Below are 27,817 nucleotides of genomic sequence, written 5' to 3'. Positions count from 1 at the left end.
CAGAAGTTAGGGGAAGTAGGCTTTTAAAATGTTTTATTTATAGTTGAATTTGTGTTGAATGCACAAGTACCACAGCAAACAAGTGGAGGTGAGGGGACAACTTGTGGGAACCAGTTCTGTTACATGGGTCCCTGGGTCACCAGGCTGGCAAGCACCTTTACCCATTAGCCATCTTGCCAGCTCAAGGAGAGTGATCATCACATTCAGCCCAGGGCTGGTGTTGGCACCTGCAGTCTTAGTATCTGAAAGTCCATCACGGCTGTCAGACGGGTGAGCAACAGTCTGAGTAGGCCAAGGAGAGGGGAGTTGGGTTAATTTCTGTCCTGTGAGCAAACTTGGAGATGCTGGGGGTAGCAGGGGGTACAGGCTGTTGTAGATGTCTTAAAAAGATGCCCCCAAAGAGAGATCAATGGGTGTCACATTCGGGTGGGAAGACCATAGCTAGGGTCTCAGTTACTATCAAGAGTCTTTCTCTAGGCTGAGCGTCGGGGAACACACGTTTAATCCCAGCATGTAGGAAGCAAAGCCAGGCAGATCTCTGTGAGGTTAGGGCCAGCGTGGTCTACTACATAGGTCATTCTAGGTCATCTAGGGCTACAAATAAGACCCCTGGTTTTGTTTTGTTTTTCTTTTTGAGAAAGGGTCTCACTATGTAGCCCTGGCTGGCATGGAGTCTGCTATGTAAACCAGGATGATCCTGAACTCAGAGAGATTCCCTCTGCCCCTACCTCAGTGGTTCTCAATATTCCTAATGTTGTGACCCTTTAATACAGTTCCTCATGGTGTGCTGACCACTAATGATAAAATTATTTTTTGTTACTTCATAACTGTAATTTTGCTGTTATGAATCATAATGTAAATATGTGTTTTCAATGGTCTTAGGGAACCCCTGTGAAAGGGTCATTTGACCCCCCCAAAGGGGTCATGATCCACAGATTGAGAACCAGTCCTCTCCCTTCTGAGTGCTGGGTTTTGAAGTATGTGCCATCACCTCCAGGCAGAGATCATGCTCTAAAAAACATGCAAGCAAACAAACAAACAAACAAACAAACAAAAACTCCACAAAACCAAGTTTCCCTTAACCAAAGGAGTGCTTAATCCTGCAAGTAATAAATTTAGACTCTGGACAATGGTTAAGCTTGTGACTACATAGCTGGGGTGATTCTGTGAAAGATTCCTAGCAGGAGGTCCTCAAGATACAGGTTGGACTGTAGACACCACACAAGGGATGAAGCTGAGACACTCCAACGGGGATGGAGGTAAGTTCAAGGCAGGTGCCCCAGCCCCAGCTAATGGCTCCACTCTCGTGGTCTAAGCAGCAGGACCTGGCCACAGAGGCCAGCCTGTACCCCACCAGCAGGTACCACGTACACCCGCCCATCGGTGGCCCTTGCAGGAGAGAAGTCTGTCAGCTGCAGGTTACTATCCCGGACTTGGTTGTAGTCCCACAGCTGGTAATGCCAACTCTTGCCCTGCTTGGAGAGAAGGAAGATGGCACCTGGGGAGCTTTCCTCTGGGAAGGATGGTGGTTGGTTGGGTACCCCAGGCACTGGGTGGAAGAGGCCTGGCAACTCGGAGTCTTCCATGTAGCCAGGGATTGGCACACTCTGCACACCTATCAGGACCCCTGGGGGACAGGAAGAGGATGTGAGTCGCCTGGGTTACAGCTAGGTGCCAAGGCTCCTGAATCCTCTGTGACCCTCCAGGCCAGGTGTTGCCTTGCAGCCACAAAGTTAGGACTCTGTGGGTACAAGCTGGGCCTCTGGCTTCAAAGTCTCAGGTATCTGAAGCACATTGAAAGTGGGGGCAGCACTGAAAAGAAGAACCCCAACATCTCCAGTTGCCCCAGAAAGACCCCCACACAGGGCCAGATACACGTGGAGGCCACAGTGCTGGCGACAGACACATGCAGTGTGTCACCGTGTTCCATAGGAGTCACATGCCCACCAGGCAGCCTGAAGAGGCAGGGCTGCCTCTGTTACTGTCTGTATGTGCACTATCCCCCTCGGGGTTAAGTGTTGGGACTTGTGGCCTCCAGTGGGTGGTGCTATGTTGGGAGCTGCTCCCACGTTTAGGAGGTGGAGGGACCTTGCTGGAGGAAGTGGATCACTGGGGTGGGGCTGAAGTGCAAGTGCAGGGTTATAGTCCAGTCTCTGGTTCTGGGTGGAGCGCTCTGCTTCCTGGTCAACCAAGAACAAGCTGGACCTCCAGCTCCTGCATCACTGGTAGAGCCATCAGCCGCCATGCCTCCCTTCCATGAACTATCCCCGACCGTGAGCCACAGAAACCTCTCCAATTCTTCCGTAAGAAAAGCTAATGCCAGGCTGGAGAGATGGCTCAGAGGTTAAGAGCACTGACTGCTCTTCCAGAGGTCCTGAGTTCAATTCCCAGCAACCACATGGTGGCTCACAACCATCTGTAATGAGAGCTGGTACCTTCTTCTGTATACATAATAAATAAATAAATCTTTAAAAAAAAAAAAAAAAAAAAAAAAAAAAAAGAAAAGCTAATGCCCCTCTGACACCCCCTCAATTTCCAGATGGACAACAGGCCCAGAGCGGTGAAGAAACTTAGGCAGAACTATGGAGTCTAAAGAGGCTGGGCTGCGCCTGGATCCCCTTGCCCCCTAGTCTGTGCTCTGAGCCTGTTTGTGGGAACTCTAATTGGCAGATACTTGAGGGACCTGATGCCTGCTGAGCTTTTTGCTAAATACCACATCGGAAAGAGGGAGGCCAAGCTCTTGTTCGTACCCTTAATGCACGGCCAGCACCTTCAGTGGTGATACAATGTGAACAGGGTTAATAGTGGGTGGGAGCTCTAGAAGCAGCATATGGGGGTAAAGGTGGGGTGGACGCACCTGCACTCACTGCCCAGTGGGCCTTATGGCCTTTCTTTTGACACGGTTCATGGTTGAAATCCTCATCATAGCTGGAGCTGGTATTAAGGTCCAAACTGTGGTGTGGCCCTGGGTCCCACCCTTCACCATTTCTACCCTGCTCCCTTCCCTGGCCCTGGGATGCGGGATGAGCAAGGGATGTCCAGTGATGAGGTGCTGCAGGACCTGATCTCTGTTGGGACCACCCAGGCCACCACAGAGGAGCTCAGCCTCACAGTCCAAGGTCTCCTGGGCCAGTTTGGCCATGTCAGCCACTGGAGAAGGGAGAGAGGGGGAGAGAGGGAGGGAGGGAGGGAGGGAGGGAGGGAGGGAGGGAGGGAGGGAGGGAAGGACAGAGAGGAAGAGAGGAGGAGAAAGAGGGAGAGAGGGGGAGAGGGAGAAAGTATGGATTAAATGAATAAATATATGAATGAGAACATTTCAAAATGGCTTATTTGTGTAAGTTCAGAAAATGAGGCACAAGCTGGGCCTGATGGCATAGAACTGTAATCCCAGCTATTCCAGAGGTTGAATTAGGAGGATCAGATGTTCAAAACCTGCCTGGGCTACCCAGTGAGTTCAAGACCACGCTGAGCAATTTAGTGAGCCCATGTCTCAAAAGGAAAAAAAGTGGCTGGAATTAGAGCTCAGTGGTAGAGCACCTGCCTAGAATCCCCAAGTAAGGAGCTAGGGGTGTGGCTCAGTGGTAGAGTCCCTGCCTAGAATCCCCCAGTGAGGGGCTGGGAGTGTGGCTCAGTGGTAGAGCCCCTGCCTAGAATCCCCCAGTGAGGGGCTGGGGGTGTGGCTCAGTGGTAGAGCACTTGCCTTAGAGCCCTGTGTTCAATTCCCAGTACTACAAGTGAGGCACAAAGGATCAGTTGTTTAATCACTTTGCCATAATAATGGTTTGTCTTCTCCTGGTAACAACTTTGGTCTTCTATTGTAAGGAGGCAGGCCAGGAGGGAATGAGACCCCCCTCATGCACCTTCAGTGCCTCAGCTGGCCTAGAGAGGAGCCAGTGGAACTTAGGGCTTGAGGTATTTCCCAGGCAACTCACCAGAGAACATCTCTCCCTGCACCGTGTAGCCTCTCTCCATGGCTACCTGCACCAGTCTTTGCAGAGAGACGCTGTCAGGAGTTGACAGAAGCGTGCCTGCCATCCACAAGGCCACCAGTCCACACCTGGGAGAGACAGCCCACTCTGCAGCACATGCCATGTCTCTAATGAACTCCCCAGACTTCAGAGGAGGGGAGGTGTGCGGTCTAGAGGACTTGCCTCCCCTCCCATGCCAAGTGGAGAGAACAGGCTGGAAGGTGGGGACAAACTTGGGCTTCCTGGGAACAGGTGCCAAAGTGGAGAGGAGATGGACCATCTCATCTGTGTACTCACTGGGGTTCATTCACTTACTCACTTGAATGGTCCTTCTGTCTGTCTCTCTCTCTCTCACACACACACACAGATCATGATGTGGAAAATGCCCTGCTTTCTCTTTCCTCCCAGGATGCCTGGGGGGGAGGTGCTTGTCCCACAGTGCCAGCTTGGCCGTAGAAAACTGGCAGGCCCTCTCGCATCAGGGCAATGGGCACTTACTGAGGGCCTTCTTGGATGAGGGATGGTAGATCAGCACAAAAAAGGATCCATTGCAAGTCACTTCGAAACCTGAAGCAGAACAATGATAAGTCACAAGGGAACAGCTCTGAACTCACTCCCTGGAGACTGAGCCGTCCTAAGGTCCCAGGTCCACTCCCCTGCTGAGGCAGTGACCCAAAGCCTCAGCTTTCTCATCTGAGGGTGGAGGTGGGAATTATCCTTTTGCCTGTTTCTTGCTGCTTCTCAGAGGGCTTGAAAGACAAAGAGCAAATGCAGAACCTGTGCAACCAGGAGTCATAAAGATTTACCTGAGGAAATTTCTAGAAGGTGGTATGTTTTATACCCAAATGCTGTTTTTTTTTTTTTTTCCTCTTTTTGTAGACATTATCTCCAAATGAAGCCTAGGCTAGCCTCCAGCCAATGGCGACTTCCCTGCTTTAGTTCCCCAGTGCTGGGATTAGAGGCGGGCTACCCTGAGCAGTGCCTGATTACTCTCCCCACCAGGGCTGGTGGGGTGGCTCAGTGCATAAAGGTGCCTTCTGCTAAGCCTGACGACCTGAGTTGGAGTCCCAGGAGCCACTTGTGGGAAGCAGAGAACTGACTCATGCAAGGTGTTTTCAGACCTCACCTACACAAACACTGTAGCATACCTATATAGACACAATTACATAGATTTAATTCAGCCTTGAGCAAAACCAGGTGACAATATGCTTAAGGCCCAAGAAACCACTGCATTGATGAATCTGAGCAGGCCTGAGCAGCCCTGCCCTGAGGTAGCCACATGGTTTCAGTCATCTCAGTCCCTCAAGGCTCAGGGTCATATGCTTGCTCTTTCTATTCCAAGGCCAGTGGGAGGGCAAAGCCAGGGGTGGTGATGGGGATGCTCACACACAGGATGAATACACAAAGCTCCAGGTTCTCAGCTGAGATAATCCTGACTATAGCAGGGCAGAAGCACCAAATCCCCCACTGGAGTTCAAATGGAGACCTCTCCCTTCTTTGAACTGTGGCTAAGTGACTGTCCCTAAGAGTTTCAGCTTTCTTCCATTTTAGATTTCCTTTGACTTATGTGTATGTAAGTGTATGCCACCTGTGTGGATACCCAGAGGCCAGAAGAGGTGCTGGATCCTCTAGATCTGGGGTTATGTTATGTCACACCATGTGGATGCTGGGAACTGAGGTCCTCTGCAAGAGCAGAGAATGCTCTTAACCACTGAGTCATCTTTCTAGCCCTCTAAGAGTCTCGGCTTTTTCAACCAGAAAACGGGAAAGTAACAGTTCCTGTTCGGTGAGGTTGCTGAGAGCAACAAATATTAAAAAACTCAGTCAACCATGATGATTCACGTTGGCAGGACTGCTTGGGCTATATAGACTTTCGGTCAGCTTGAGCTAGAGTGTGACACTGGGTCAAAATAAAAAAAAAACAGAGCGGTATGGTAGTGCACACCTTTAATCACAGCACTTTGGAGGGGGAAGACAGGTGGATCTCTGTGAGTTCCAGGCCAGCCTGGTCTGCATAGTGAATTCCAGGCTAGCCTGGGCTACATACAGAGACCCTGTCTCAAACCACCACCACCAAATATCTGGTGGTGGTAATATATACCTGTCATCTTCTGAAGTGGAGGAAGAAGGAACAGGTGTTCTCAGCCACATAGAGTTTAAGGTCAGCCTGGGCTACATGAGACCTTATCTAAAAAACAACAAAAAAGTAAAGCAAAGTAAACAAATCCTTTTAATCTGACATATACTACCTATGTGGTATGACAGGTGTGACAGGTGTCTGCATTCAATTCACATAATGGTGGCTGCAGCACTTGGTGTGCCTTATAAGTGTGGTTGGGGAGTTTAAGAATTTCCCTTCCTCCCTCCCTCCCTCCCTTCCTCCCTCCCTCCCTTCCCACCCTTCCTTCCTTCTCACCCTTCCTTCCTTCTCACCCTTCCTCCCTCCCTCCCTTCCCACCCTTCCTCCCTTCCCACCCTTCCTTCCTTCCTTCCTTCCTTCCTCCCTCCCTCCCTCCCTCCCTCCCTCCCTCCCTTCCTTCCTTCCCAGACAAGGTCTCGCTATGTAGCTCAGTCTTACCTGGAACTCATCTCCTGCTCAGCTTCCTGAGCTCTGGGATAACAGTCATGTGCCCCTATGCCAAGCACTGGGAGTTTATCAGTTTGGGCAAGGGCCTGTGGTCTCTTCTCTACCCTCTTCCCTGATTGCCTCTGTCCCTGGGTACATATTTCTTCCTGAAACCGTGAATTCTATTCATGACCTCCAGTCCTAACAGTAGTGTTTTTTTGAGCAAAGCCTTTCCCTGGCTTATCAGAGGCCCCAGGACAGTCCAAATTCCTTCATCCAGCCTGCTCCACTCGGTGTGGGCTGCTGTTTGCCTACTTTCCCAGCTCCTCTTTGCTAGTTCTTTGAAAACAATACATATATCTTTACTATAGATGCTGTCTGCTCTCACGGCACAGGCCTCCATAACTTGCTCACTCACTAGCATTTGTAGCTGCTTCTCTTTCAGAAGCCACCACTGAGTTACACACTTTCTTTGGGCCCTATTATCACAACCTTGGCTAATCTGGGAGTCACTGTCTGGAGGGGCAGAAGCATCGGGCCTCTGCCTCAGAACCAGGAATATGCAGGAGCTGTTCTCTCTGTTGCTGGAGGCCAACCACTGAAGAGCTAGGCAGAGGACTTAGGGCACCTGGCTGCGTGAGATGAAGGAAATGGGAACCCCCGAGACAGGGTGGCTGAAGTGATTTGCAAACCCAGGTGGCTGGATGAGACCTGGGGTGGAGTTGAGGGTTTGGAGAGCCTACCGGTCCTTGTGCAGCTTCAGGAGCCTCTTCACATCTTCTCTGCCTTTGGGGACTGGGCCAGCCTTCTCCAAGGCCTCCTTCAGGAGCCGGCTCTTCTCCAGGCCGTAGACATGAGGGGGAACAACCTCCACAGCAGAGGGCGGAGGTGGCAGTGGGGGTGGGGGTGGAACAGAAGCCTGGAGACTACAGGGAAGGGGTGGCAAAGCTAAGTCCAGGGGACTTGGGGGTAAAGGAGGTGGAATGTTGGGGTCTTGGGGCTCGTGGATTATTGGCGGAATTGTGGGTTTTGGAGAGAAGGAGCATGGAGAAGTCATGTGGAGTCTTCAGGAAGAGCTGATGTGCAAATAATAGGATCCTCCCAAATCTCTCACGGATGGAGATCTAAGTTTTTAGAGCAACTGGATGTGGTATTCAGGCCTCCACATAGAAATCTGTATTAAAAATAAAAAAAAAAGGGGTTAGGGATTTAGCTCAGTGGTAGAGCGCTTGCCTAGCAAGCGTAAGGCCCTGGGTTCGGTCCTCAGCTCTGAAAAAAGGAAAAAAAAAATTAAAAAAAATAAGCCAGGTGGTGGTGGCGTACACCTTTAATCCCAGCACTCGGGAGGCAGAGGCAGGCGGATCTCTGTGAGTTCGAGGCCAGCCTGGGCTACAGAGTGAGTTCCAGGATAGGTTCCAAAGTTACACAGAGAAACCCTGTCTCAAAAAACCAACCAACCAACCAACCAACCAAACAATAAATAAAGTAAAAATTAGAGTTGAATTGCAGAATATGGTGCCTGACCAGTTGGTCTGGGAGAACCTGGTTGAAACAGTGGAAACAGAAACTGGGTTAAATCAAATGATGAAGGATCCTGAAGGGTGGACTGTGCTATGGGGCTGGGGCTACATTAGGAGGGAAATTTTGGAGCTAGCTAGTATTGGTCACTTCTGTAATACGGAGGCTCAGATCTGGGGTGTGGTGTGGGGTGACCTGCCTCATCTCACATCCCTGGCTCGAATTTGAAACGTTATAAGTGACCTTAGGAGCTAGAGGTCAAGAGGTTAAAAAAGGCACGTGGCAGGGAAAACAGCCTAGCGGTGGGCAGGGTCCTGGAATCAGCCGGGAAGTATGAGAGTTGCAACAGCCCAGCGATCAAGGGTCGCCTAAGTCGCCATACCGCTCGACTAGGGAACGGAACTTAGGAACTTCTACACCCTTCCCGCCGGGAGCAAACGGCGTTGACCCGGTCAGGCTCCCCCGCCCTTTCTCGTCCCACGTGATCGAACCCGCAACCTGTACAACGCTCCTTGACGACCACGTGACCAAAGGCCGCGGGCGGAAGGGGAAGAGGTGTGGCTTCCGACTTGCAGTCTGGAAAGCACGAGCGCGCTAGGCATGTCCTGATTGGCCAAAAGCTCGTAGCCTTCTTTGATTGGTGTGTCCACTCCGGGAGGGGGGCGGGGATTGTCACTAAGGCGGGAACCCAAGTGTTCCTTTCATTGGCAGGCGCTGAGGCCGGGGAAGCGACTTACTCCAAAGAGTCAACCTACCGAGTTTGCGCGCGGTGAGCGTCTCGCGGAGGAGGCAGCTGGGTGTCTGAGCCGAGTAGCCTGGCAGGCGCGGTGGCTCAGGTAGTGAATTCCCGCGGGTGTAGACGGCCCTTGGCGCTGGGGAGGCGGGTGGAGCACTTGGCGTCGGGCCTTCGGCTGCGTCACTTCGAGAGACCTCTTTCTGAGAGACTAGGAGGTCCCAAATCGGTCCCTACTTTCTAAACTGGCCGACATCCGGGTTCTTTTTTCCTCCTGGGACGCCGTTCGTGCGCGTGGACTAATGGGAATCGCCGCTTGGTACGCTCCGCCTGCCGGGACTCGTAGAGCATTCTGGGATTCGTAGTTGCCCTCTAGATCCCCTTAGCACGCGGGCTGGAGAAGCGGAGTCCTACGCCGGCTTTGTTGCCAAGCTGTGCCATCCTTCCCCAATTCCGATCTTACCCAACTTCCTCTTGAAAGGATCCCTGAGCAGAGCTTATCAGCCCTTAGGAACAAAGAATTTTGGGAAACATAGGGCTGAAGTCGTCTCTTTTTCTCCCTTTAAGCTGTCCCTGAGCATCTCACACCATGGCAGTTCCTGAAACCCGTCCCAACCACACTATTTATATCAACAATCTCAATGAGAAGATCAAGAAGGATGGTAAGTTTCGGGATAGCCTGTACTCTAGGGGATCTCACACGAGCTGACCCCTAACACCTCTAGCATCCATTTTTCTTTCTCAGCCATCCCCATTAACTTTGGCCTTTGTACATACCGAGTCCTTGGTTTCCAACACACCTTAACCACCCTTTACACCCTCTGCTCTCTAACCTGCACATTGTTGATAATCTTCAGAGTTTTCACTCACCGGTCCCTTCTTTCTGTGAAACCTTTGGGGATCTTTTTCTCCATCAAGCCCAGCTCAATCTGCTATCATGGAGACGCTCTCTGTCCACTGGCCTCTGGGTGGTGGTCTTAGTGATTGGCTACAGTGCGATAACTGAAGTGATGAGTAGTGAATGCTATGTAACATGGGTGATGTATACAGGATTCTATAGTCTTGGATATATTTAATTCTCACAAGCCTCTCAGATTAAGAAGTTGGAATTTGGGTGGCATAACTTGCTTGAGATCAAATAAGAAGAAAAATGGTTGGGACATAAGTGTGGGATCCTGGTTAAGCAAATTCTCGGACTGGGCTGGATGGCAGAGGCCATAAATCTGTGACTTAGGGAGAGTGGCAGCAAAGCCAGTTTGGGCTGCATGATCAGAACAAGTGAAAAAGAAACCAAAGACAGTTTCTCTGGGTGCGGTGGTGCAGGCCTGTAATCCCAGTCCTCAGGAGACTAAGGCAGGAGGATCTTGAGTTACAGACCAGCCTAGGCTACATAGCAAGACCCTGACTCCAAAAGGATTGAGGATTGGAACTAGTGTTAGTCTTGCCTAGCATGAGTAAGGCTCTGGGTTTGAACCTCAGCAACTAAGAAACATACTTGGCCTGGAAAGATGGCTCAGTGGTTAAGAGCACTGCCTGCTCTCCTAGAGGACCCAAGTTTGGGTCCCAGCACGCAAGGTAGGTTCATAACTGTCTGTAACTTTAGTTCTAGGGGACATGACATCCTCTTCTGGCTTCTGCAGACAAAATACCCACACATAAAATAAAAATTTTTTTTAAAGGTTATACATTTTTAAACAAAACCCCCACCACATAATTCAATTCTTGCCGGGGAGTAAGAAAGGCCCAGGGGTAGAATGTTCACTTTTCTGCAAAGGCTGGATTCTAGCGCACATATGGAAAGGAAGCAGAAGTACGTCTTTTTCTGTATTTATTTTGTGTCTGTAAATGTGGATGCACGCATTTGATTAGGACAACTCTAGGGAGGCTGTTCTCGTTCCGCTGTGGGTTCCTGAAGTCACGGTCAGGGTCACAAGGCTTGTGAAGTGGAAGCTCTACCATTATTTCACTGGCCCCTTTGCGTGTAACTTTTTGGAAGTGGTATTCCGAAGTTAGTGGAGAGTAACTAGTTTTTAGGGCCGCCTGGGAAAACTGTCAGGAGAGGACCTGAAAGGATGCTGAAAGGATGCTGGTAAGCATCCTTGCCGCCAAGTCTGACTTTCCCAGGTCCCACCGTGGGAGGAGAACATCCCCTGACTTCCACGTGTGTGCCACACGAGCTTGCTGGGGCTGAGTTCAGCAGGGGTAGTGATTGAGGAAAAGGAATTCTGGCCATTTGAGGGCAGAGGCAGGAGACTCACTCAGTTCCTGGGACTCAGTGGTAGAGGGTTGACTCTCGAAAGTCATCGTCTTGCCTATGTGCTTCCTCACTCTCTCCCTCCCTCCCCACTCCTTGTCTCCACCCCAACCCCCCACCATACACAAAATAAATACATGTGCCCCAGCCTGGAGCAAGTATCCTGAGGACCCTGAGAAGGGTTTGGCCAAGCCAGGTCCACAGTTCAATTTCCGTCTGGATCCAGCACCACCAGCCTCTCTAAACGGCTTCACACCATAGCAAACAGGACTCACAGTAAAGCAGAGGGTTCCTTCTGTTCCCTAGGCTGGGAAGGGCAGCCACTGTGTGTGAAGGGAGCTGAAATGCTGCCGCTTGGGAATGAATACTGGAAAAGGAATGGAAAATGTGGCGTGCGGGCACAGGACTGAAGTCCAGCTTCTGTGGAGGCCCATGCAGGCAGATTCCAAACTTGACATCTGTCAGGGCCACAGAATAGTTCAGGCGTAGCTTGAACAACTTAGTAAGACACAGTCTCAGAAGTGTTGGAAAGGGGTCTGGAGCTGGAGTGCCAGAAAAACGGCTGGTGTCTCTAAATTGTCCAAGCCTTGGAGTCCCTGTGTGAATGATGCTGCCTTATGGAGTTGTAAGGATTTAATGAAGTTACCTTGCTAAAGCACTTCGTGGTGGCTCATTCCTCAGTGATTTTTTTTTTTTTGACAGGGTCTAGCTGGCCTCTTGAGTGCTGGGATTAAGATGTGTGCCTGCCTTTAATCGCAGCACTCAAGAGGCAGAAGCAGGTGGATTTCTGAGTTTGAGGCCAGCCAGGGCTACACAGAGAAACCCTGTCAGAAAAGATGTGTATCACTACTGCATCTGACTGGGCTGGCCTTATAGCTTTGCTGTTTTGTTTTGTTTTTGGTTTTTCGAGACAGGGTTTCTCTGGAAAGCTAGCTTTGGAACCTGCCCTGGAACTCACTCTGTAGCCCAGGCTGGCCTCGAACTCACAGAGATCCGCCTGCCTCTGCCTCCCGAGTGCTGGGACTAAAGGCGTGCGCAACCACCGCCCAGCTTTGTTTTGTTTTTAAAGACAAGGTCTTACCATGTAGCCCTGGCTGGATTGGATCTCTGTGTAGACCAGACCAGGCTGGCCTTTCCTTCTTGAGTGCTGGGATTAAATACCTACCACCATACCCAGCTGTTTTGTTTTTATAGATGGTCTCATGTACCATAGGCTGGCTTCAGACTTACTGTGTAGCAGAGAATTACTTCGAGTACCTGATCCTTCTGCCTCGAGCTCCTGAGTGCTGGGATTTAGCCTTAGGCCATCATGTCCGTCACAGGCCTGTAGCTGTTACCGAGAGATTGTCAGTAAGTGATCTTCTGACGTCAGGTGGGGAAGAGAAGACAAGCAGGATAAGGAGAACAAGAGGGGCATGTAGACAGTGCAGTTGGAGAGGGCCTCTTGGCGGTGGCAGATTTATGAAGCCGAAGGGGCTAGAAGAGGACGACGGTCTTGGAAATGTCAGGGAAAGGACATTCCATGAAGAGAGTGCAAAGGCTAAGGTGTGGCTAGAGGCTAGGTCATGCTTGTGATTCAGAGACCGGAGCAGGGTGGTTGCTCAGAGTTTGAGGTTCTAGAATCAGACTCCATCTCAAATTTTAAAAAAGGCACGTCAGGTTAAGACAGGACCCGGAGGCTAGCTTAGCGGGAGACCTGATGGCGAGAAGTACTTGTGCTTGCTTTTTCAACAGCGAGTGTAGAGCAGGTACTGCAGCTGTGGGGTCATGTGAACATGTCCACTTGAGTAGTTCTAGGCTGTCTCTCTTATTGCGGGTTCTTTTTTTTTTTCTTCTTTTTTTCTTTCTTTTTGGCTTTTTCAATACAGGGTTTCTCTGTGTAAACCTGACTGTTCCAGAACTTGCTCTGTAGACCACGCTGACTTTGAACTCATAGAGATCCATCTGCCTCTGCTTCCCGAGTGCTGGGATTAAAGGTCTGTGCCACCACTACCCAGCAATTGTGGGTTCTTGAGCTGTAGCATTCTGGGTATTGTGTCAGTTGGCAGGTGGATCCTCATTTGGGCTGTCCATTCTCTAAGGATAGTACAAATCCCAGGACACAGTGCCTCGGCCTTTTGTCACAGTGTGTCTTGTCTTCCCTGAATGCAGAGCTCAAGAAGTCCCTGTATGCCATCTTCTCCCAGTTTGGCCAGATCCTGGATATCCTGGTGTCTCGGAGCCTGAAGATGAGGGGCCAGGCCTTTGTCATCTTCAAGGAGGTCAGCAGCGCCACTAATGCCCTGCGTTCCATGCAAGGTTTCCCCTTCTACGACAAGCCCATGGTGAGCATGTTGAATATGAAGGTTGTTTGTGTGTATGTGTGCTGCAGGAGACTAGGTGGGTGTGGACCTGTGACCGTAGTGTTCCCTCAGCATGCTACTTTCTCTTGCTGTTCCTTTACATTCCGTGTTCCTTATACTGGGGCTGTGGGGACACAGAATGATCAAGAAACTGAGCACAGTGGCTCATGCAGGAGTCTGAGGCAAGAAGATTGCCAGCCGTTCCAACCCAACCTGGAGTATAGAATGGGAGCTTGCCTAACATTCTTCCAAAAATAGGCCCAAACCAAAGTGAACAAAGGATTCCCTAAGCCCCGCTCTTCTTCCAAACCTACAGAGTGTTCTCCCTGCTGCCTTTATCACTTGGCTCCTATTCTGACCAAGCCTTGTTCTTCCCTTGGCTCCACCCACCCAGGCCTGTCTCCACACCACAGGGCCTTTTGAGAGTGCTCATCACTCATCACAACACTGCCTCCCCTGCTTAGAAAAGCACAAAGGCGCCGGGCAGTGGTGGCGCATGCCTTTAATACCAGCATTGGGGGTTGGGGGGGCAGAGGCAGGCGGATCTCTGTGAGTTCGAAACCAGCCTGGTCTACAAAGAGTTCCAGGAAAGGCACAAAGCTACACAGAGAAACCCTGTCTCAAAAAAACAAACAAAAAAAGAAAAGTACAAAGGCTCCCCCTTTGTCCTTGTGACCTTACCTGCTCCCCCTCTAATCCTCCTCAGTGTAGCCAGGCAGAAATGGAACTTAGTATCCCTCTGCCTCAGTCTCTTGAGCAGCTAGAGTCCCAGGCCCAGCTCTTTTCATCCCTTAGCTCCCTGGCTGTTCTCTGGCTACACGCTCCATGTGTTCATGGGCTTTGATCCCCATCCTTTGTGGTTCCTCTTTCCTAAGCATTGGAGTTGCAAAGTTCACTCTGCAGCACTCCAGGTCCCCTTCTGAGCATGGGACTTTAAAAATAAAATTATTTATTGCTGGGCATGGTAGGGCATGCTTTTACTTCTAGGGAGACAGAGGCAGATGAGTTCTAGGCCAGCCTGTTCTATATAGGGAGTTCCAGGCCATCCAAGTCTACATAGTGAGACTCTGTCTCAAAATTTTTTTAAGGTTTTCCTTTTTAAGTATCTTATTTTTATGTGTCTGAGCATATGTCTGGGTTCTTCATAGGAGAGCCTGTAAGCACCTACCCCGGCTTACAGATACCAGCTTACTGTAGTCCAGGTACTGCTGCTTCCAGGCCCTTAGACCTATTAAGTTTCTACCACAATCCTGCCAAATGGAAAGTATCCCCATTTTACAGATGAGGAAGTTGTGGCCAAGCAATCTATAGTTTTTCTTAGCGAGCTGCTCATGAGGTCTCATTTTGAACTCTGGCAGTCTTCTCTGGTTTTCATGACCTTGACCTGTCTGTTCTGATTGATAGCGCATCCAGTACGCCAAGACTGACTCAGACATCATTGCCAAGATGAAGGGTACCTTTGTGGAGAGAGACCGCAAACGAGAGAAGAGGAAGCCCAAGAGTCAGGAGACACCAGCTGCCAAAAAGGCTGTTCAGGGTGGGGCTGCTGCCCCCGTGGTGGGCGCTGTCCAGCCTGTTCCGGTAAGCTGGCACGCAGGAACATGTCTCTCTCTGTCAGGCCTTCAGCCACGTGGCCTTGTGTGGCGGTAGATCGAGGGGACTTGTTCCACTGGGTCGGGTGAACCGTGTGGATAGAGGAGTGTCTTTTGAGGGCCTGTTCCCCAGCGTGTACTTGATTGGTTTTGATGGTCTATCCTTTGCACACTTGCCTCCTTGATTTTGGTTTTGTTCTGTGTATCTTTACTTATGTGTGTGTCTGTGTGCGCGCACACGTGTGCTAGCACATCTGTGTCTGTGTGTCCCTGCGCGTACACTTGCGCTAAGTCAGTGGCTTTATAGAAAGTCAAAAGTTATCAGTCTCCTGTTAGAAATAATAGGCATATTTAATTTGGAGAAACTACTGGGTTATAAAGTAAAAAAAAAATCAGTTTAGCCTGTGGGAGCCCTGCATTCAGCCCCTAGAACTACAAGCAGGAGGAGAATGAAGAAGAAGGAGTTGTTTCTCTATGTTAATAAGCAAAGAAATCACACACGGAGGGCAATCCAAAGGTGAAACCACCATAGTTGGGTAGGAGGCTCCCTGTGGTGCTGCACACTGCTGTGGGGAAGCCAGCGTGACAGCTACAGCTCTGCTGTTAAAAGTGCTCGCTTGGCAACTGGAGTTCAGTCCTTGGTCCCATGGTAGGAGGAGGGAGCCAGTTCGGGAGAGTTACCCAGGACTGAAGAGGGTTTTAGAGTTCTAGCCTTCAAGATGACCTGCCATAGGCCTATGGATAGCGAGATAAGCTAATGGGGCAGAACAGAGTCTAGAAACTTGCCCTAAGGAATCCCTGCAGTTCTGATGCAGGGAAATTGGATCTATAAGAGAAAAGCATAGCCCTGCATAGGGCTAGGGATGTGGCTCAGTGGTAGCCTGCTCACCTAGCTCCCACGAGGTCCTGGGTTCATTCCCCAGCAACATAAAAGTTAACTCATGCCAGGGGTGGTAGCACACACCTGCAATTCTAGTGCTTGGGAGGTTGAGGCAGGGATCAGAAGTTTGAGGTCACGCTGGGCCTCATTTGAGAAAAGTTAACTTGAGCTGAATCATGGCCCTGAATATGACAGCAGACCTGATAAAGGTTCTAAAGGGACCTTCAAAATGTCTTTGTGACCTTGGTGAGTACATGAGAAGTGGAATGTCAGTCTGTGCAGGGCACCAGAAGCACTGTGCATAAAAGAGAAGATGGCTGAATTTTGACTCCTCCTTCAGCCTCTGACTCTCAGGAGTCTTTGTCTCATGGCTCTCAGGAGTCTTTGTCTCATGGCTCTCAGGCTGGGTTGCACTTTGCAGCTAGTGGTGGTGTCTGTGTCTTTGGCTTGTCCAGCTGATCATTCCTTCTCTTCTCACCTTTCCCACCTTTGATTTGTTTTCATTTTTAAATTACATTTTTGCTCATTGTGTGTCTTTGTGAGTGTTCATGCCATGGGACCTGAGCAGAGGTCGAGGTCAGTTCTCTTCTACCAGGTGGGTCCTGGAGGTTGAACTCAGGTTGTCGGACTTGGAGGCAGGTGCCTTTGCCTGCTGAGCTGTGTTGCTAGCTCTCATTTCTTTCCTTTTTTAGATTTCCTGTTTTTTATGTTTGTTTTTTATACTTTTGTGTTGGTGATTTGCCATGTGGTTGCTGGGAATTGAACCCTAGTCCTCTAGAATAACAGGCAGTGCTCTTAACCACTGAGCCACCTCTCCAGTCCTCTTTTCTTTTTCCTTTGAAGACCTAATATTTGGGCCAAGTGTGGTGGTACACACGTTTCATCCCAGCACAAGGTAGGCAGAGCCTTTGTGTTCAGGCCAGCCATGCTGCATAGTGAGCCATGGCCTCACTAAAAGGATGGGGGGTTACTTTTTATTTGGGACTGTATCTGGTGTATGTGCACATGAGTGCAATGCCTGTGGAGGCCAGAAGAGGGCGTTGGGTCCTCTGGAGCCAGAATCACAGGAAGTTGTGAGCTGCCTGACTGGGTGATGGGAACCAAATTGTTGTGGTACCTACTCCTAACCACTGAGCCATCTCTTCAGCTCCCCTCTAGTTTCTTTTTATACATTGAACAAAGTTGGGCCATGCTTTAATTGTACCTTTAACTGTTTCAAAACCCTTTTTCTGGTTTAGCATTCCTTCTTGAATCCAAGTCTTTGGTGTTTGTTGGTGCTGGGTTTTTTTTTTTTTTTTTTTTTTTTTTTTTATCTTTTCAGGTGTGGGTCTTTCTCTTCCTGTCTCTCATCTCTGTGACCTTTCCTTCCCTGACCTACCTCTCTTCTCCACAGGGTATGCCACCGATGACTCAGGCACCCCGCATTATGCACCACATGCCAGGCCAGCCTCCTTACATGCCACCACCTGGCATGATCCCGCCACCGGGCCTTGCTCCTGGCCAGATCCCCCCTGGGGCCATGCCCCCACAGCAGCTCATGCCTGGACAGATGCCGCCTGCCCAGCCTGTAAGTAACCCCCCAACCCCACCCCAGGTCTCACAAGCATTGTCTTCTAATAGAAGTGGAGCAATTACATGGGGCTCTTAGGTCAGGTGGGAGGTGGCACTGGAGCTGAGCTCCATGAGTGCTGAACCATCCTGGGACAGAGAGGGGTTGGCCTGTATGTTGGTCGGGGAAGCAGGATGAGGCTAATCAAGGTCTGCAGTCAGGTGTAGTGCATGCACTAGGGCACCAGCTGTGTACCATGTCCTGTCCTAGCCCCAGCACACAGTAGTGGCAGAAGCTGGCAGGTCTCTGCTGCCTTGGGCCTGCCATCTCTGGGGGCACCGGCTGTGGGGAGATGGATGACATTGTGCGCATTAGCGAATATGTGAGAAAGACTGAGCAGAGGCATCCTTCTCGGGTACTCCTGCTCATTGGCAGCTGTCTCCCCACAGCTCTCCGAGAATCCACCCAATCACATTCTGTTCCTCACCAACCTGCCTGAGGAGACCAACGAGCTCATGCTGTCCATGCTTTTCAATCAGTGAGTGGGGCTTCTGGCTGGGCGGGTGGGTTCCGGGGTTCCGGTGGCCATTCTAGTGTCTGAAAGTGTGAAAGGGGAAAGGAAGATGGGTCATAGGGGCACACAGTGCTGTGGGTACCATGTGTTTTGGGTCTTGGACTGCCTTTTGTGTCTGTGACATTGTAGAACAAGGGAAAAACAAAAGAGGAGCAAATGTGGAGCTGGTTTAGACCAGCGCGAGCCAGCCTGTTCCAAAAATGGCAAGGGGCACTGGGTACACTAGGAACTCCGACCCTTCCAGTGTGATGGAACCTGTGGACCTTGAGTGGAGGATAGGGCTGAGTATTCCTACCCGCATGTCTCTGAGCACCTCTTACAGAAGTGTCTTGTCAACCCTGGGTGTAGTAGCAGTGGACGCAGGCAGTCTCTGTACTTGGAAGGCTGAAGAGGAGGATTGAGGTCGGGGTCCTTCTCTACTATGTCACCTGGGCCACGTGAGACCCAAGGTGGGGGTGGTATTTGATACCATCTAAAGAGGCCGTCAGGCTTGTCTGTGCTGTGCAGGGAGGGTCAGTCCTGGAGCATGGAAGGTTTTTAAAGATTTTCTTAGTTTTAGTTTTAGTTGTACATGTGCCTGTGTGTATGTGTCAGAAGCATCAGCTGTCCCTGAGCTGGAGTTTTAGGTAGTTTTGAGCTGCCTGACGTTGGTGCTAGGAACCGAACTTGGGTTCTCTGCAAGATCAGTTCTTGCTCTTAACTGCTGGGTCCTTTCCAGCCCCTCCCCTCTGCTTCTTTATGATTAAAAACTGGCAGTTTATATAGCTCGGGCTAGCCATCCTCCTGTCTCCGTCTCTCAGGTGTGACCTATATCTGGGCTTGGATGGTTCTTTTGTTTGGTTGGTTTTTGTTTTTTGAGACAAGGTTTCTTTGTGTAGCTGTGGCTGGGTTCTTTATTTATTTATTCATTCAATTATTCATTCATTCATTCATCCATTCATTCATTCATTTTCAGGGACAGGGATTTTCTGTGTGTCCTAGGCTGTCCTGGATTTCACTCTGTACACCAGGCTGGCCTTGAACTTACAGAGATCCGCCTCTGGCTGGGTTCTTTATAATTATGCAGAAGGAAATTTTGAGAGACTAAATCAAGCTGGAAACAGTAGAGTTGGTATGCCATCTCCACAAAACTGCATATTTTGAGACTGCTGATGGGAAAAGATGTCTGTTGAACACACAGAAGTGAAGAGGGAAGTTAAACATGTGTGATAGCATCTTGTAATCCCAGTGTTCAGGCTGAGGATCAAAAGTCCAGCCTGAGCGACTTACAGAGACCCTGAGTCAACAAAGCAAAATCACGATAAAGATGAGAGAGTGGTGGTGATGGTGGCCCGTGCCTTCATCCCAGCACTTGGGAGGCAGAGGCAGGTGGATCTCTGAGTTCAAGGATAGCCTGGTCTACAGAGCAAGTTCCAGGACAGCCAAGGCTACACAGAGAAACCCTGTCTGGAAAAAAATACAAACAGAAAACAAAAACAACAACAAAAAAAAATGGGAGTAGTGATTGGTGCCAGTTTCTGGGACTGGGGGTGGACTTTGGGGGAAGGAAGCGGGGATGCCAGTGTCTTGTTTGGTCTACATTGTGGTTGTTTGGCTGCTAAGACTTTTCATTCGACAGTGTTTATGGTAGGGATTCTGCCTGTGTTTTGTCCAGGGAATCTTTTGGTATAGGGTCTGGGCTGTGCATGATGGAAAGGAAGCTTAGCATCTCTGGGCTCTGTCATTTTGTTGGTACCAAAATATTGGGGGAATGCTCAGATGATCTCTGAGGTCTGCTGTTCCCTCCTCCCAGGTTCCCTGGCTTCAAGGAGGTGCGTCTGGTTCCCGGGCGGCACGACATCGCCTTTGTGGAGTTTGACAATGAAGTGCAGGCTGGGGCAGCACGAGATGCCCTGCAAGGCTTTAAGATCACGCAGAACAATGCCATGAAGATCTCGTTTGCCAAGAAGTAGCGCCTTCCCCCATGGGGCATCTCAGTCCCCATTCCGGGGCTGCCCTTTCCCTCCCCCTTGGCTCAGTCCCTGAAGGTAAGTCCCCCTTGGGGGCCTTCTCAGAGCCGTGAGTGAGTGTGTGGTTGCCACACAGCATTGTACCCAGAGTCTGTCCCCAGACATTGCACCTGGCGCTGTTAGCTTGTGATTAAAGTGGTTTTTTTGAGGTTTGGTTTTTCACCACTATTGTCTTTTATTTCCTTGTCTTCCTTGGTTCCCTCCACATGGAGAGTTGGGATCTCGTGGCCTCTGTGAGTTCACAAACTTGGAAAACACACAGGAGTATAACAGTATTAACCACACTTAAGGTACATTGACAGCTTTGGCAAGGTATTTTTTTGTTGTTTGTTTGTTTGTTTGTTTTGTCTCAAATCATTGAGGTCAGAAACAAGACCCCCATGTACATTTGGGCAAGTTGTACACGACACAAGGATACTCCTGCTTTGGAAGGGCACATTAAAAGCCTGCTTCTTACTTCTGCTCCTGCTTTTGCACTCTATTAAAGAGGAAAAGCTCAGTGAAGACTGTCCCCATGGCATTTGAAGGAGGACAAAGCTGGTCCTTGCATCACTTAGGGACTCCCATGTTACTGCAGAAGGTCGAGTGGAAACATCTCTCCCTCCACATTGGCCTAGTGGCTGTGACATGTGGGTTCAGCCTATCTAGTTTGCAGTTTGGGACTTCCCTAGCTGTCACTCAGTGGGCAGTTAGTGTCCCCACTGTGAGCTTTGTTTTCTTCCTTTGTGAAAAGGACTCCTGTTACTGCCATCATCAATAGTGATCCTATTTGTTCCTACAAACACCACCAGGCTCTTAGCCAGCAATCAGAAGACTCAGCTGAATAAAACTTGGAAGTGAAAATCAAAGCTGCTAGACAGCCTGTGGTCCTAGTACCCAGAAGGCTGAGATGGGGGATTGCCCTGAGTTCCCTGGCAGCCTGAGCTGCTGTGGTGGGGGCTGTAGAACAGTTAGGATGATGGGGGAAAGCTCCTCTGAGGAGGCATGTTAGGGTGGAGCTGTTAGTGGTGCTGGGTATGTAGAGGTGTTCAGTTCCATCTCTGCCCCTGATAAACTCCCTGACTCTAAGCCAGAGTGTGATTATTCTCTGCCTGCCATGAGGTTGTGCCTGGCCAGCTCAGAGGTCAAGGTACACTGAGTCACTTGCTCTGATCTTGACCAGTGACTGAACTCTGGAGCCAAGGCAGAAAATGGAAATCAAAGCACAGCAGTGTCGAGTTGCCAGTAAGGCCCGAAGCTGAGGTGGTCCTTAGACCAAGCACCCGGAGCCATTGGAGTAGTGGTCTGCATTTCTGGAGGCAGTGCAGAGATCCTGAGGTGGCAAGGGGGGGTTCCACCTCACTGGCAAGTGCAGTGTGCTCCTGAGTGTGGTGAGATAGAGGGAGAGGAGTACAGGGTGTGCAGTGAAGCAGCTGTGGTCACATGGGTTTTGTTTGAAGTTTGTGTGTGGTTAGGTTAGTCTCGGTCCTCTGACATGACTGTGGGGTCTGTACTTTGTAAATCTGCTTGTGTGTTTGAACTGGTGACCTGCTTCAGAAGCAAATCCTCTGCCCTAAGCAGAGCATATCTATCTGAATCCATATTTTAAGAGTCCAACAGGACTTTTCCCCGTCCTTTCATTTTTTAAGATGGGGCTGAGGTGGGGTCTCAGGCCACACACCTAACCCCAATTCACTATTGTAGCCTGCACCTTCCCAGTGTTTATAAGTATCTCCCATCACATCTAGCCTCTTCAACTCAACTGAGCATTGATCACATAACAGCTATAACTTTGAGGTGTGATGGTAAAACTAGCAACTTTTCTTTTTCACAATTTCACAGAATCTGATATTTCCATAGACTTTTTTTTTTTTTTTTTTTTTTTTTTGAGACAGAGTTTCTCTGTGTAGCCCTGGCTGTATTGGAACTCGCTCTGTAGACCAGGCTGGCCTTGAACTCACAGTGATCCACCTTCCTCTGCCTCCTGAGTACTGGGATCAAAGGCGTGCACCACCACCGCCTGGCTTTCCTTTACTAAATCCTTTTACCTCATTCCTTGTTGAAAGCATGAAACTTTTTGGCTAATGCCCCCCTCTCCCTGGGAAGAGTGGAGAGATGACTCAGCAGTTAAGATCACTTTCTGCTCTTTCAAAGGACCCAAGTTTGATCCCAGCACCAATATCACTTCATAATCTCCTGTAACTCTAGTCCCAGGGGATCTGATGCCCTCTTCTGGCTTCCATAGGCAACTGCACTCATGTGCACATATACCACCCCTTACATACACATAAATAAAATTTTAAATAAAATGTTTTTTCCTGGTGTGTTCTGTATACTCCAGATTGATTTAAAATTCACAGTTCTTCTACCCCAGACTCCCACATGCTGGGAGCACAGGTATGTCCCAGCACTTGGCATCACCACTAGTTCTATGCCTTGAGTCTACTGCGAAGTACAATAAGGATGACTTGGACACAAGCAGTGGGGCATAGCTTTGGTCTCCTCACATGAATGATGAATGGTTAACACATACAATGTGAACAAAAATTCAATTCACATCCCTGGCATGCTGATATGGAACTGAGTGAGACTGCAGTACTCAAAATGACTTGTAATTTGAAATTTAAAAAAATACTAAAGGACTGGAGAGATGGCTCAGCAGTTAAGAGCACTGGCTGCTCTTTCAGAGGTCCTGAGTTCAATTCCCAGCCACATGGTGGCTCACAACCATCTCTAGGGGTATCTGATGCCCTCTTCTGGCATAAATGCACACATTCAGTTAGAGCACTCACCCATAAAATAAATAAATAAAGATTTAAAAAAAAATACTTCTAGGACTGGAGAGATGGCTCAGAGGTTAAGAGCACTGGCTGCTCTTCCAGAGGTCCTGAGCTCAATTCCCAGCAACCACATGGTGGCTTATAACTATATGTAATGAGATCTGGTGCCTTCTTCTGACCTCAGGGATACATGTAGGCAGAACACTGAATATATAATAAATAAACCTTAAAAAAAGAAAAAATATTTCTGGAATTTTCCATTTAACATTTCCAGGTTATCTGAAACCATATTAAGCCAAACCATAAATAAGAATGGTGAAGGGTTTCTGAATAGCAAAAATAATGTTATAATACAATAATATATAAATAATATAATATTATAAAGATAAAGACTGAGCCGGCGGTGGTGGCTCACATCTTTAATCCCAGCATTTGGGAAGCAGATGAAGGTGGATCTCTGAGTTCCAGGCCAGCCTGGTCTGCAAAGCAAGTTCTAGGACAGCTAGAGCTATTATAGAGAAATGATAAAGGCTGCCTTTTGTTCGTTTGGGGGGATGGCAAGAAAGTGGGGAGGGCTGGAAAGATGACTCAGTAGTTAAGAGCGTTGACTGCTCTTGCAAAATACTGGAGTTTGATTCCCAGTACCCACATGCCAGTTCACAATTGTCTTACTCCACTCTCAGGGCATCCAAGGGCATCAGGCACACGTACACAACACACATTCAGACAGAACATAAATTTCATAAGAAAGGCCGGGAAAAGAGCCTTGTGTCAGCCCCCTGAGCCCACCCACCATAGTCAACACTCAGTGTATACAGTCCATCCAGTCCAATTCCTATGAGCAATGGATCCTTCAGCAGTCGTCAGGGCTTGGAGGCAGACCCTCCCCAAGTCCAACCCTCCAATGAAGTTCCACCTTTAAGTCAAACGACTCAAGGATTTCTGACCCACCAAAAGGCTAATGGTAATTTTTCTTGCTGTTACTGGCATCCTCACTCCTTATATCAGGTAAGCATTCTGGCACCGCACACATTGGAAGCACCAAGTGCTGGGTTCAAGTTACTGCATTTGGAGTGTCTAATACTCCAAATGGGAAATGGAATTGTTTCTACAATATGACAATATGGTGAATGAGCTAGCTGTGTAGATCAGGCTGGCCTTGAACTCACAGAGATCTGCCTGCCTCTGCCTCTGCCTCTGCCTCCTGAGTGCTGGGATTACAGTTCCCTGTATCAGAAGTTTTTGTTTGTTTTTAATTTTAGGTTTATTTTACTTTATGTGCATGAATGTTTTGCCTTCATATATGTATAGGCACCACCTGTAAGCCAAGGTTGTGAGCCACCATGTGGGTGTTAGGAACTTAATCTGGATCCTCTGCAAGAGCAGCAGTGCTCTTAACCTCTGAGGAGTTTTTGAGACTGTGTTGACTTAGAAGTCACCGAATAACAAGATGACCTTGAACATCTATCCTCTTACCCCTGTGTTGCTAGTGCTGTGTGGATGGACCCCAGGGCCCAGTGGATACCAGGCTAAGGACTCTACCAACTGAGCTACATCCCCAGCCCCTTACTTCTTTATTGGTCAATTGTCTCCCAGAGGCCTTCAGATTTTCATTTCTTGATGAATCTTCACAGTGTTGAGATTTGAAACTAGTATAGTGTTTAGAGTGAAACATCTACTGCATGAAGAAGCACTTTCATGTTTTAAATTGGGAATTCAAACATAAAGACAACATGCTGTCATGTTCTCTGCTACCAGTTTCACTTCTCAGCCTGTGACCAAAGCTTTTCAAGTAAATCTCCATGATGTAAGCTCTAAATCCACACTGATCTTGCTGTTTTTATTTTTGTGGTGTTGGACATTGAACCAGGGCTTTGTGCATATATACCATCACCCCCCCTTGTCATATAAATGATAAATTGTCATAGGTTATTTTTTTGCATTAGGGTTTACACCCATGACTAGCAGGCACAGAACCCTATCTTAGTTACTGTTCTATTGCTGTGAGAGACACCATGACCAAAGCAACTTAAAAAGAGCATTTACGCCATGCAGTGGTGGCTCACGTTTTTAATCCCAGCACTTGGGAGGCAGAGCCAGGCGGATCTCTGTGAGTCCGAGGCCAGCCTGGTCCACAGAGTGAGATCCAGGACAGGCACCAAAACTACACAGAGAAGCTTTGTCTCGAAAAACCAAAAAAAAAAAAATTTACTTGGGGGTTGCTTATAGTTTAAGAGGATTAATTTGTTCATAGCCATTATGTTGGAGATCATGACAATAGGCTGGCATGGTGCTGGAGTTTACATCTGATCTGCAAGATGGAGGCAGAGAGAGAGAGCTGGGTTTTTTGAAATCCCAGTGACATACATCTCCCAATAAGAAATCCTCCCTAAACAAGCCACCCACCAACCGGGAAGCAGACACTTAAATTCTCACTCAAGCTGCCACAACCATTAAGGTATATGATTGCATCATTGTGAGGTCACTAAACATGTACCTTGGCCTCTGGTCCCTTCTTATCTGTTGATGCGCTATTCCTTCTGAGGGCCATGTCAGGTCAGATAACAGTGATGCTTGGAGACCTCGAGACAAATCTCCTTCCCTCCCTGGCTCAGTTACCTTGGACACATGTTCCTTAACTTTATATACTTCAATTCTTAATGAACTGGGTTTGTCATAGCCACTCCTGAGGCAATGAAGGCTATCCCTAAGGGAAAAAAATACATACTTGATTCTAACCCTGAATGTAGGTGCATACCTTACCCTGCACTGGGAAGGCGGAGGCAGGTGGATCTCTTGTAATTTTGAGGCCAGCCTGATCTATATAGGGAGTTCCAGGCTAGCCAGGGCTACATAGTAGAACCTTGTCTCAAAAAGGAGTGAGCTGGAATGATGGATGGTTCAGCGGTCAAGAGCAGAGCACTGGCTGGTCTTCCAGATGTCCCAGGTTTAATTCCCGGCACCCACATGGTGGCTCACAACTGTCTGTAGCTCCAGTTCCAAAAGATCCAACACCCTCTTCTGACCTTCAAGGCTACCAGGCACACATGCAGTAAAAACACTCATACACACTAAAACAAACAGAACCCCACCAGTAACAACACTTGATGGATGTTCTTGGCTTTCATTGCTGCCTTCACAGATGAGGGAGTTGAGGCTCTGAGGCTAGAATAGCTTAGCTCGTGCCTTCCATTGAGGAAGGAGCCTGGGAAGATGCACAGTGAGCCAGGTGGGCCAGTGCCTAGCCTGAGGCCGGACATTCAGTGTTTGCTCAGTACCTGGGAACATGCTGTGGCTGCTAATCAAAGAACTGCTTTGTTCTCAGACCTCTCAGCACAGGAAATTCCAAGGTGGCTTTCTATGCTGGCCTCTCTAGTTTGGTCTCTGGAGGGTCCGGGTACCTAAAATGACTTGAAGAAGGAACCAGATAGTCCAGCCTGCCTATCTGGGTCTCTGATTATTGAGGGGGTGGCTGCTCCTTGGAGTGGCCTGGGTTGCTTTGGGCTCAGGTGGGCATTTTCTTTGGCCCATAGCCCTTACCCTGTCTCTGAAATGGTTCTGGCTGAATAACAACCTTGGGGAGTGGGTGGGGGGTGTAATTTGGTTTGGGGCGGAGACAGGATTGAGAACACAGTTTTCCTTGTGACTCAGCACAGAAGGAGGGCAGGAGGAGACTGGAGACCTCATTCCTCACTTGGTCATTCTCGGTCCATGATGGTGTGGTCCCCAGTGCTCGTTGGTGTCATCTTCCTGTCTGTTTTCCCAGGGCCTAGCGGGGCTGATCCTGACATGCCCAAGCTGGCTGACTGGAAGCTGTGTGCGGATGAGGAATGCAGCCGTAAGACTCGGGAGAAGGGCAGGGGGCTGAGGGCTTGGACTGCTGGTCTTTGTTGAAGTTACTGTCGTTGCCTCCTCCAGATCCTATTTCCATGGCTGTGGCCGTTCAGGACTACGTGGCCCCTGATTGCCGCTTCTTGACCATATACAGGGGCCAAGTGGTGTATGTCTTCTCCAAGCTGAAGGGCCGTGGGCGGCTTTTCTGGGGAGGCAGTGTAAGTCTTCAGAGTGTTAGAGGGAAGGGTAGAGGGTATGGGGTTTATATATCCCCTGTTTTCCATCTGAAGGGAAAATTTGGGTTGGAGGGAAAAACAGAGCTTTGAGGGATAAGGATGTTTTGTCACCTATTGCATTTTTACTTTAGCAATTACAGGGCAGCTTGGGTCCAAGCTCTTTCCAAGCCTCAGGTACAACAGTGAACAATCCCTTTCAATTCTAATGGGTGGCAGCAGGCAACCAGCATGCCATCAAAAGTGCCAGCAAACATGCCATTGTGAGGATTAGTTATGGTAGCTACATCCTAGCCATGAGCAAATGACATTTAAGCTGAGATTCAAATGAGAAAAGATTGTGCACTGGAGTTAGCAGGTGTGAGTGCCATTTTTTCCCCCAGATGGACTTATAAGTTCTTCTCCAGGTTCAGGGAGACTACTATGGAGACCTGGCTGCCCGCCTGGGCTATTTCCCCAGTAGCATTGTTCGAGAGGACCTGACTCTGAAACCTGCCAAAATTGATGTGAAGACAGATGTGAGTGTCTTGGGGTGGAGGTGGGAGTAGGAGGGTAAGGGCTTCTTCATTTTCTCACCGTAAATGAGAAGCAATTATTTTTGTTATTGTTTATATATATACATATATATATATATATGTATATATATAACTTTTTTTTTTTGTTTGAGACAGATTATGTACCCAGGCTGGCCTCCCAATCACTAGCCTTCAGCATCAGCCTCCTGAGGGCTGCTTCGTTTTCAGGCATGTGTCACCAGGCCCTGCTCAGTTGGGAAATGCAGAGGTTACAGGGCTCGAGGCTAATTTGGTTATTTCTGTGAGGTCAAACCTGGTTGGTCCTTGCAGCTACAGCTATGTGATCATCGGTTTTCTATCTACTGTTTTTTCCTTTCCTCTTTTTCAGAAATGGGATTTCTACTGCCAGTGAGCTCAACCTGCTGTTGTCCCTGCTGTTTACCTTCTCGACTTTATGCAAATACAACAGCCAACTGCAAACTGTTTGTCTC

General features: G+C 49.0%; 3 protein-coding genes across 12 annotated transcripts; 2 read left to right on the top strand and 1 right to left on the bottom strand.

Moving 5' to 3' along the window:
• Positions 1–16: 16 nt before the first annotated feature.
• Positions 17–8,921, bottom strand: Actmap (actin maturation protease). Of its 4 annotated transcripts, none has more exons than XM_052762282.1 (7): positions 8,808–8,921; positions 7,278–7,708; positions 4,467–4,535; positions 3,933–4,057; positions 3,021–3,150; positions 2,858–2,928; positions 17–1,627 (listed from the first exon to the last, which is right to left on the bottom strand). In XM_052762282.1, the coding sequence occupies exons 2-7, from the start codon at positions 7,589–7,591 to the stop codon at positions 1,290–1,292; spliced, it is 1,047 nt and encodes a 348-aa protein (XP_052618242.1). In that variant the 5' UTR covers positions 7,592–7,708; positions 8,808–8,921; the 3' UTR covers positions 17–1,289. The 4 variants fall into 4 exon arrangements, with proteins under 4 accessions (XP_052618242.1, XP_052618246.1, XP_052618243.1 ...); XM_052762286.1 differs by lacking the exon at positions 8,808–8,921 and adding an exon at positions 8,551–8,575; XM_052762283.1 differs by lacking the exon at positions 8,808–8,921 and adding an exon at positions 8,435–8,518.
• Positions 8,710–22,286, top strand: Snrpa (small nuclear ribonucleoprotein polypeptide A). 6 transcript variants are annotated; one of them, XR_008223108.1, is made up of 8 exons: positions 8,719–8,888; positions 9,353–9,447; positions 13,191–13,363; positions 14,786–14,962; positions 17,247–17,420; positions 17,852–17,940; positions 19,769–20,003; positions 20,198–22,286. XR_008223108.1 is itself a non-coding variant. In XM_052762290.1 (7 exons), exons 2-7 carry the CDS (start codon positions 9,375–9,377, stop codon positions 19,926–19,928), a joined length of 846 nt encoding a protein of 281 aa, XP_052618250.1. In that variant the 5' UTR covers positions 8,710–8,821; positions 9,353–9,374; the 3' UTR covers positions 19,929–20,147. The 6 variants fall into 6 exon arrangements, 5 of the variants coding, with proteins under 5 accessions (XP_052618250.1, XP_052618251.1, XP_052618247.1 ...); XM_052762290.1 differs by lacking the exon at positions 20,198–22,286 and having other exon boundaries at positions 8,710–8,821; positions 19,769–20,147; XM_052762291.1 differs by lacking the exon at positions 20,198–22,286 and having other exon boundaries at positions 13,191–13,300; positions 19,769–20,147.
• Positions 19,897–27,806, top strand: Mia (MIA SH3 domain containing). Of its 2 annotated transcripts, XM_052762292.1 has the most exons (5): positions 19,897–20,003; positions 26,511–26,582; positions 26,663–26,796; positions 27,219–27,329; positions 27,715–27,806. In XM_052762292.1, the coding sequence occupies exons 1-5, from the start codon at positions 19,940–19,942 to the stop codon at positions 27,736–27,738; spliced, it is 405 nt and encodes a 134-aa protein (XP_052618252.1). In that variant the 5' UTR covers positions 19,897–19,939; the 3' UTR covers positions 27,739–27,806. The 2 variants fall into 2 exon arrangements, with proteins under 2 accessions (XP_052618252.1, XP_052618253.1); XM_052762293.1 differs by lacking the exon at positions 19,897–20,003 and having other exon boundaries at positions 22,411–26,582.
• The last annotated feature ends 11 nt before the right edge of the window (positions 27,807–27,817 follow it).

The sequence above is a fragment of the Peromyscus californicus genome, unplaced genomic scaffold, assembly GCF_007827085.1.
Source record: "Peromyscus californicus insignis strain IS unplaced genomic scaffold, ASM782708v3 Scaffold_4__1_contigs__length_199733344, whole genome shotgun sequence".
In the NCBI taxonomy this organism is placed as follows: domain Eukaryota; kingdom Metazoa; phylum Chordata; class Mammalia; order Rodentia; family Cricetidae; genus Peromyscus; species Peromyscus californicus.
Note: the sequence above shows the minus strand (reverse complement) of the source record. Positions and strands in the feature narration are given on the sequence as shown.

Bases quoted from the DNA above. Each gene is read 5' to 3' on its own strand.
- Mia (XM_052762292.1), top strand. From the start codon at position 19,940: ATGGGGCATCTCAGTCCCCATTCCGGGGCTGCCCTTTCCCTCCCCCTT. The intron at 20,004-26,510 runs GTAAGTCCCCCT...CTGTTTTCCCAG, and splicing joins CCTTGGCTCAGTCCCTGAAG to GGCCTAGCGGGGCTGATCCT. The intron at 26,797-27,218 runs GTAAGTCTTCAG...GTTCTTCTCCAG, and splicing joins GGCTTTTCTGGGGAGGCAGT to GTTCAGGGAGACTACTATGG.
- Actmap (XM_052762282.1), bottom strand. From the start codon at position 7,591: ATGACTTCTCCATGCTCCTTCTCTCCAAAACCCACAATTCCGCCAATA. The intron at 2,929-3,020 runs GCATCCCAGGGC...TACCAGCTCCAG, and splicing joins GGACATCCCTTGCTCATCCC to CTATGATGAGGATTTCAACC. The intron at 1,628-2,857 runs GTGCGTCCACCC...CCTGTCCCCCAG, and splicing joins CCACTGGGCAGTGAGTGCAG to GGGTCCTGATAGGTGTGCAG.
- Snrpa (XM_052762290.1), top strand. From the start codon at position 9,375: ATGGCAGTTCCTGAAACCCGTCCCAACCACACTATTTATATCAACAAT. The intron at 9,448-13,190 runs GTAAGTTTCGGG...CCCTGAATGCAG, and splicing joins TGAGAAGATCAAGAAGGATG to AGCTCAAGAAGTCCCTGTAT. The intron at 14,963-17,246 runs GTAAGCTGGCAC...TCTTCTCCACAG, and splicing joins GCGCTGTCCAGCCTGTTCCG to GGTATGCCACCGATGACTCA.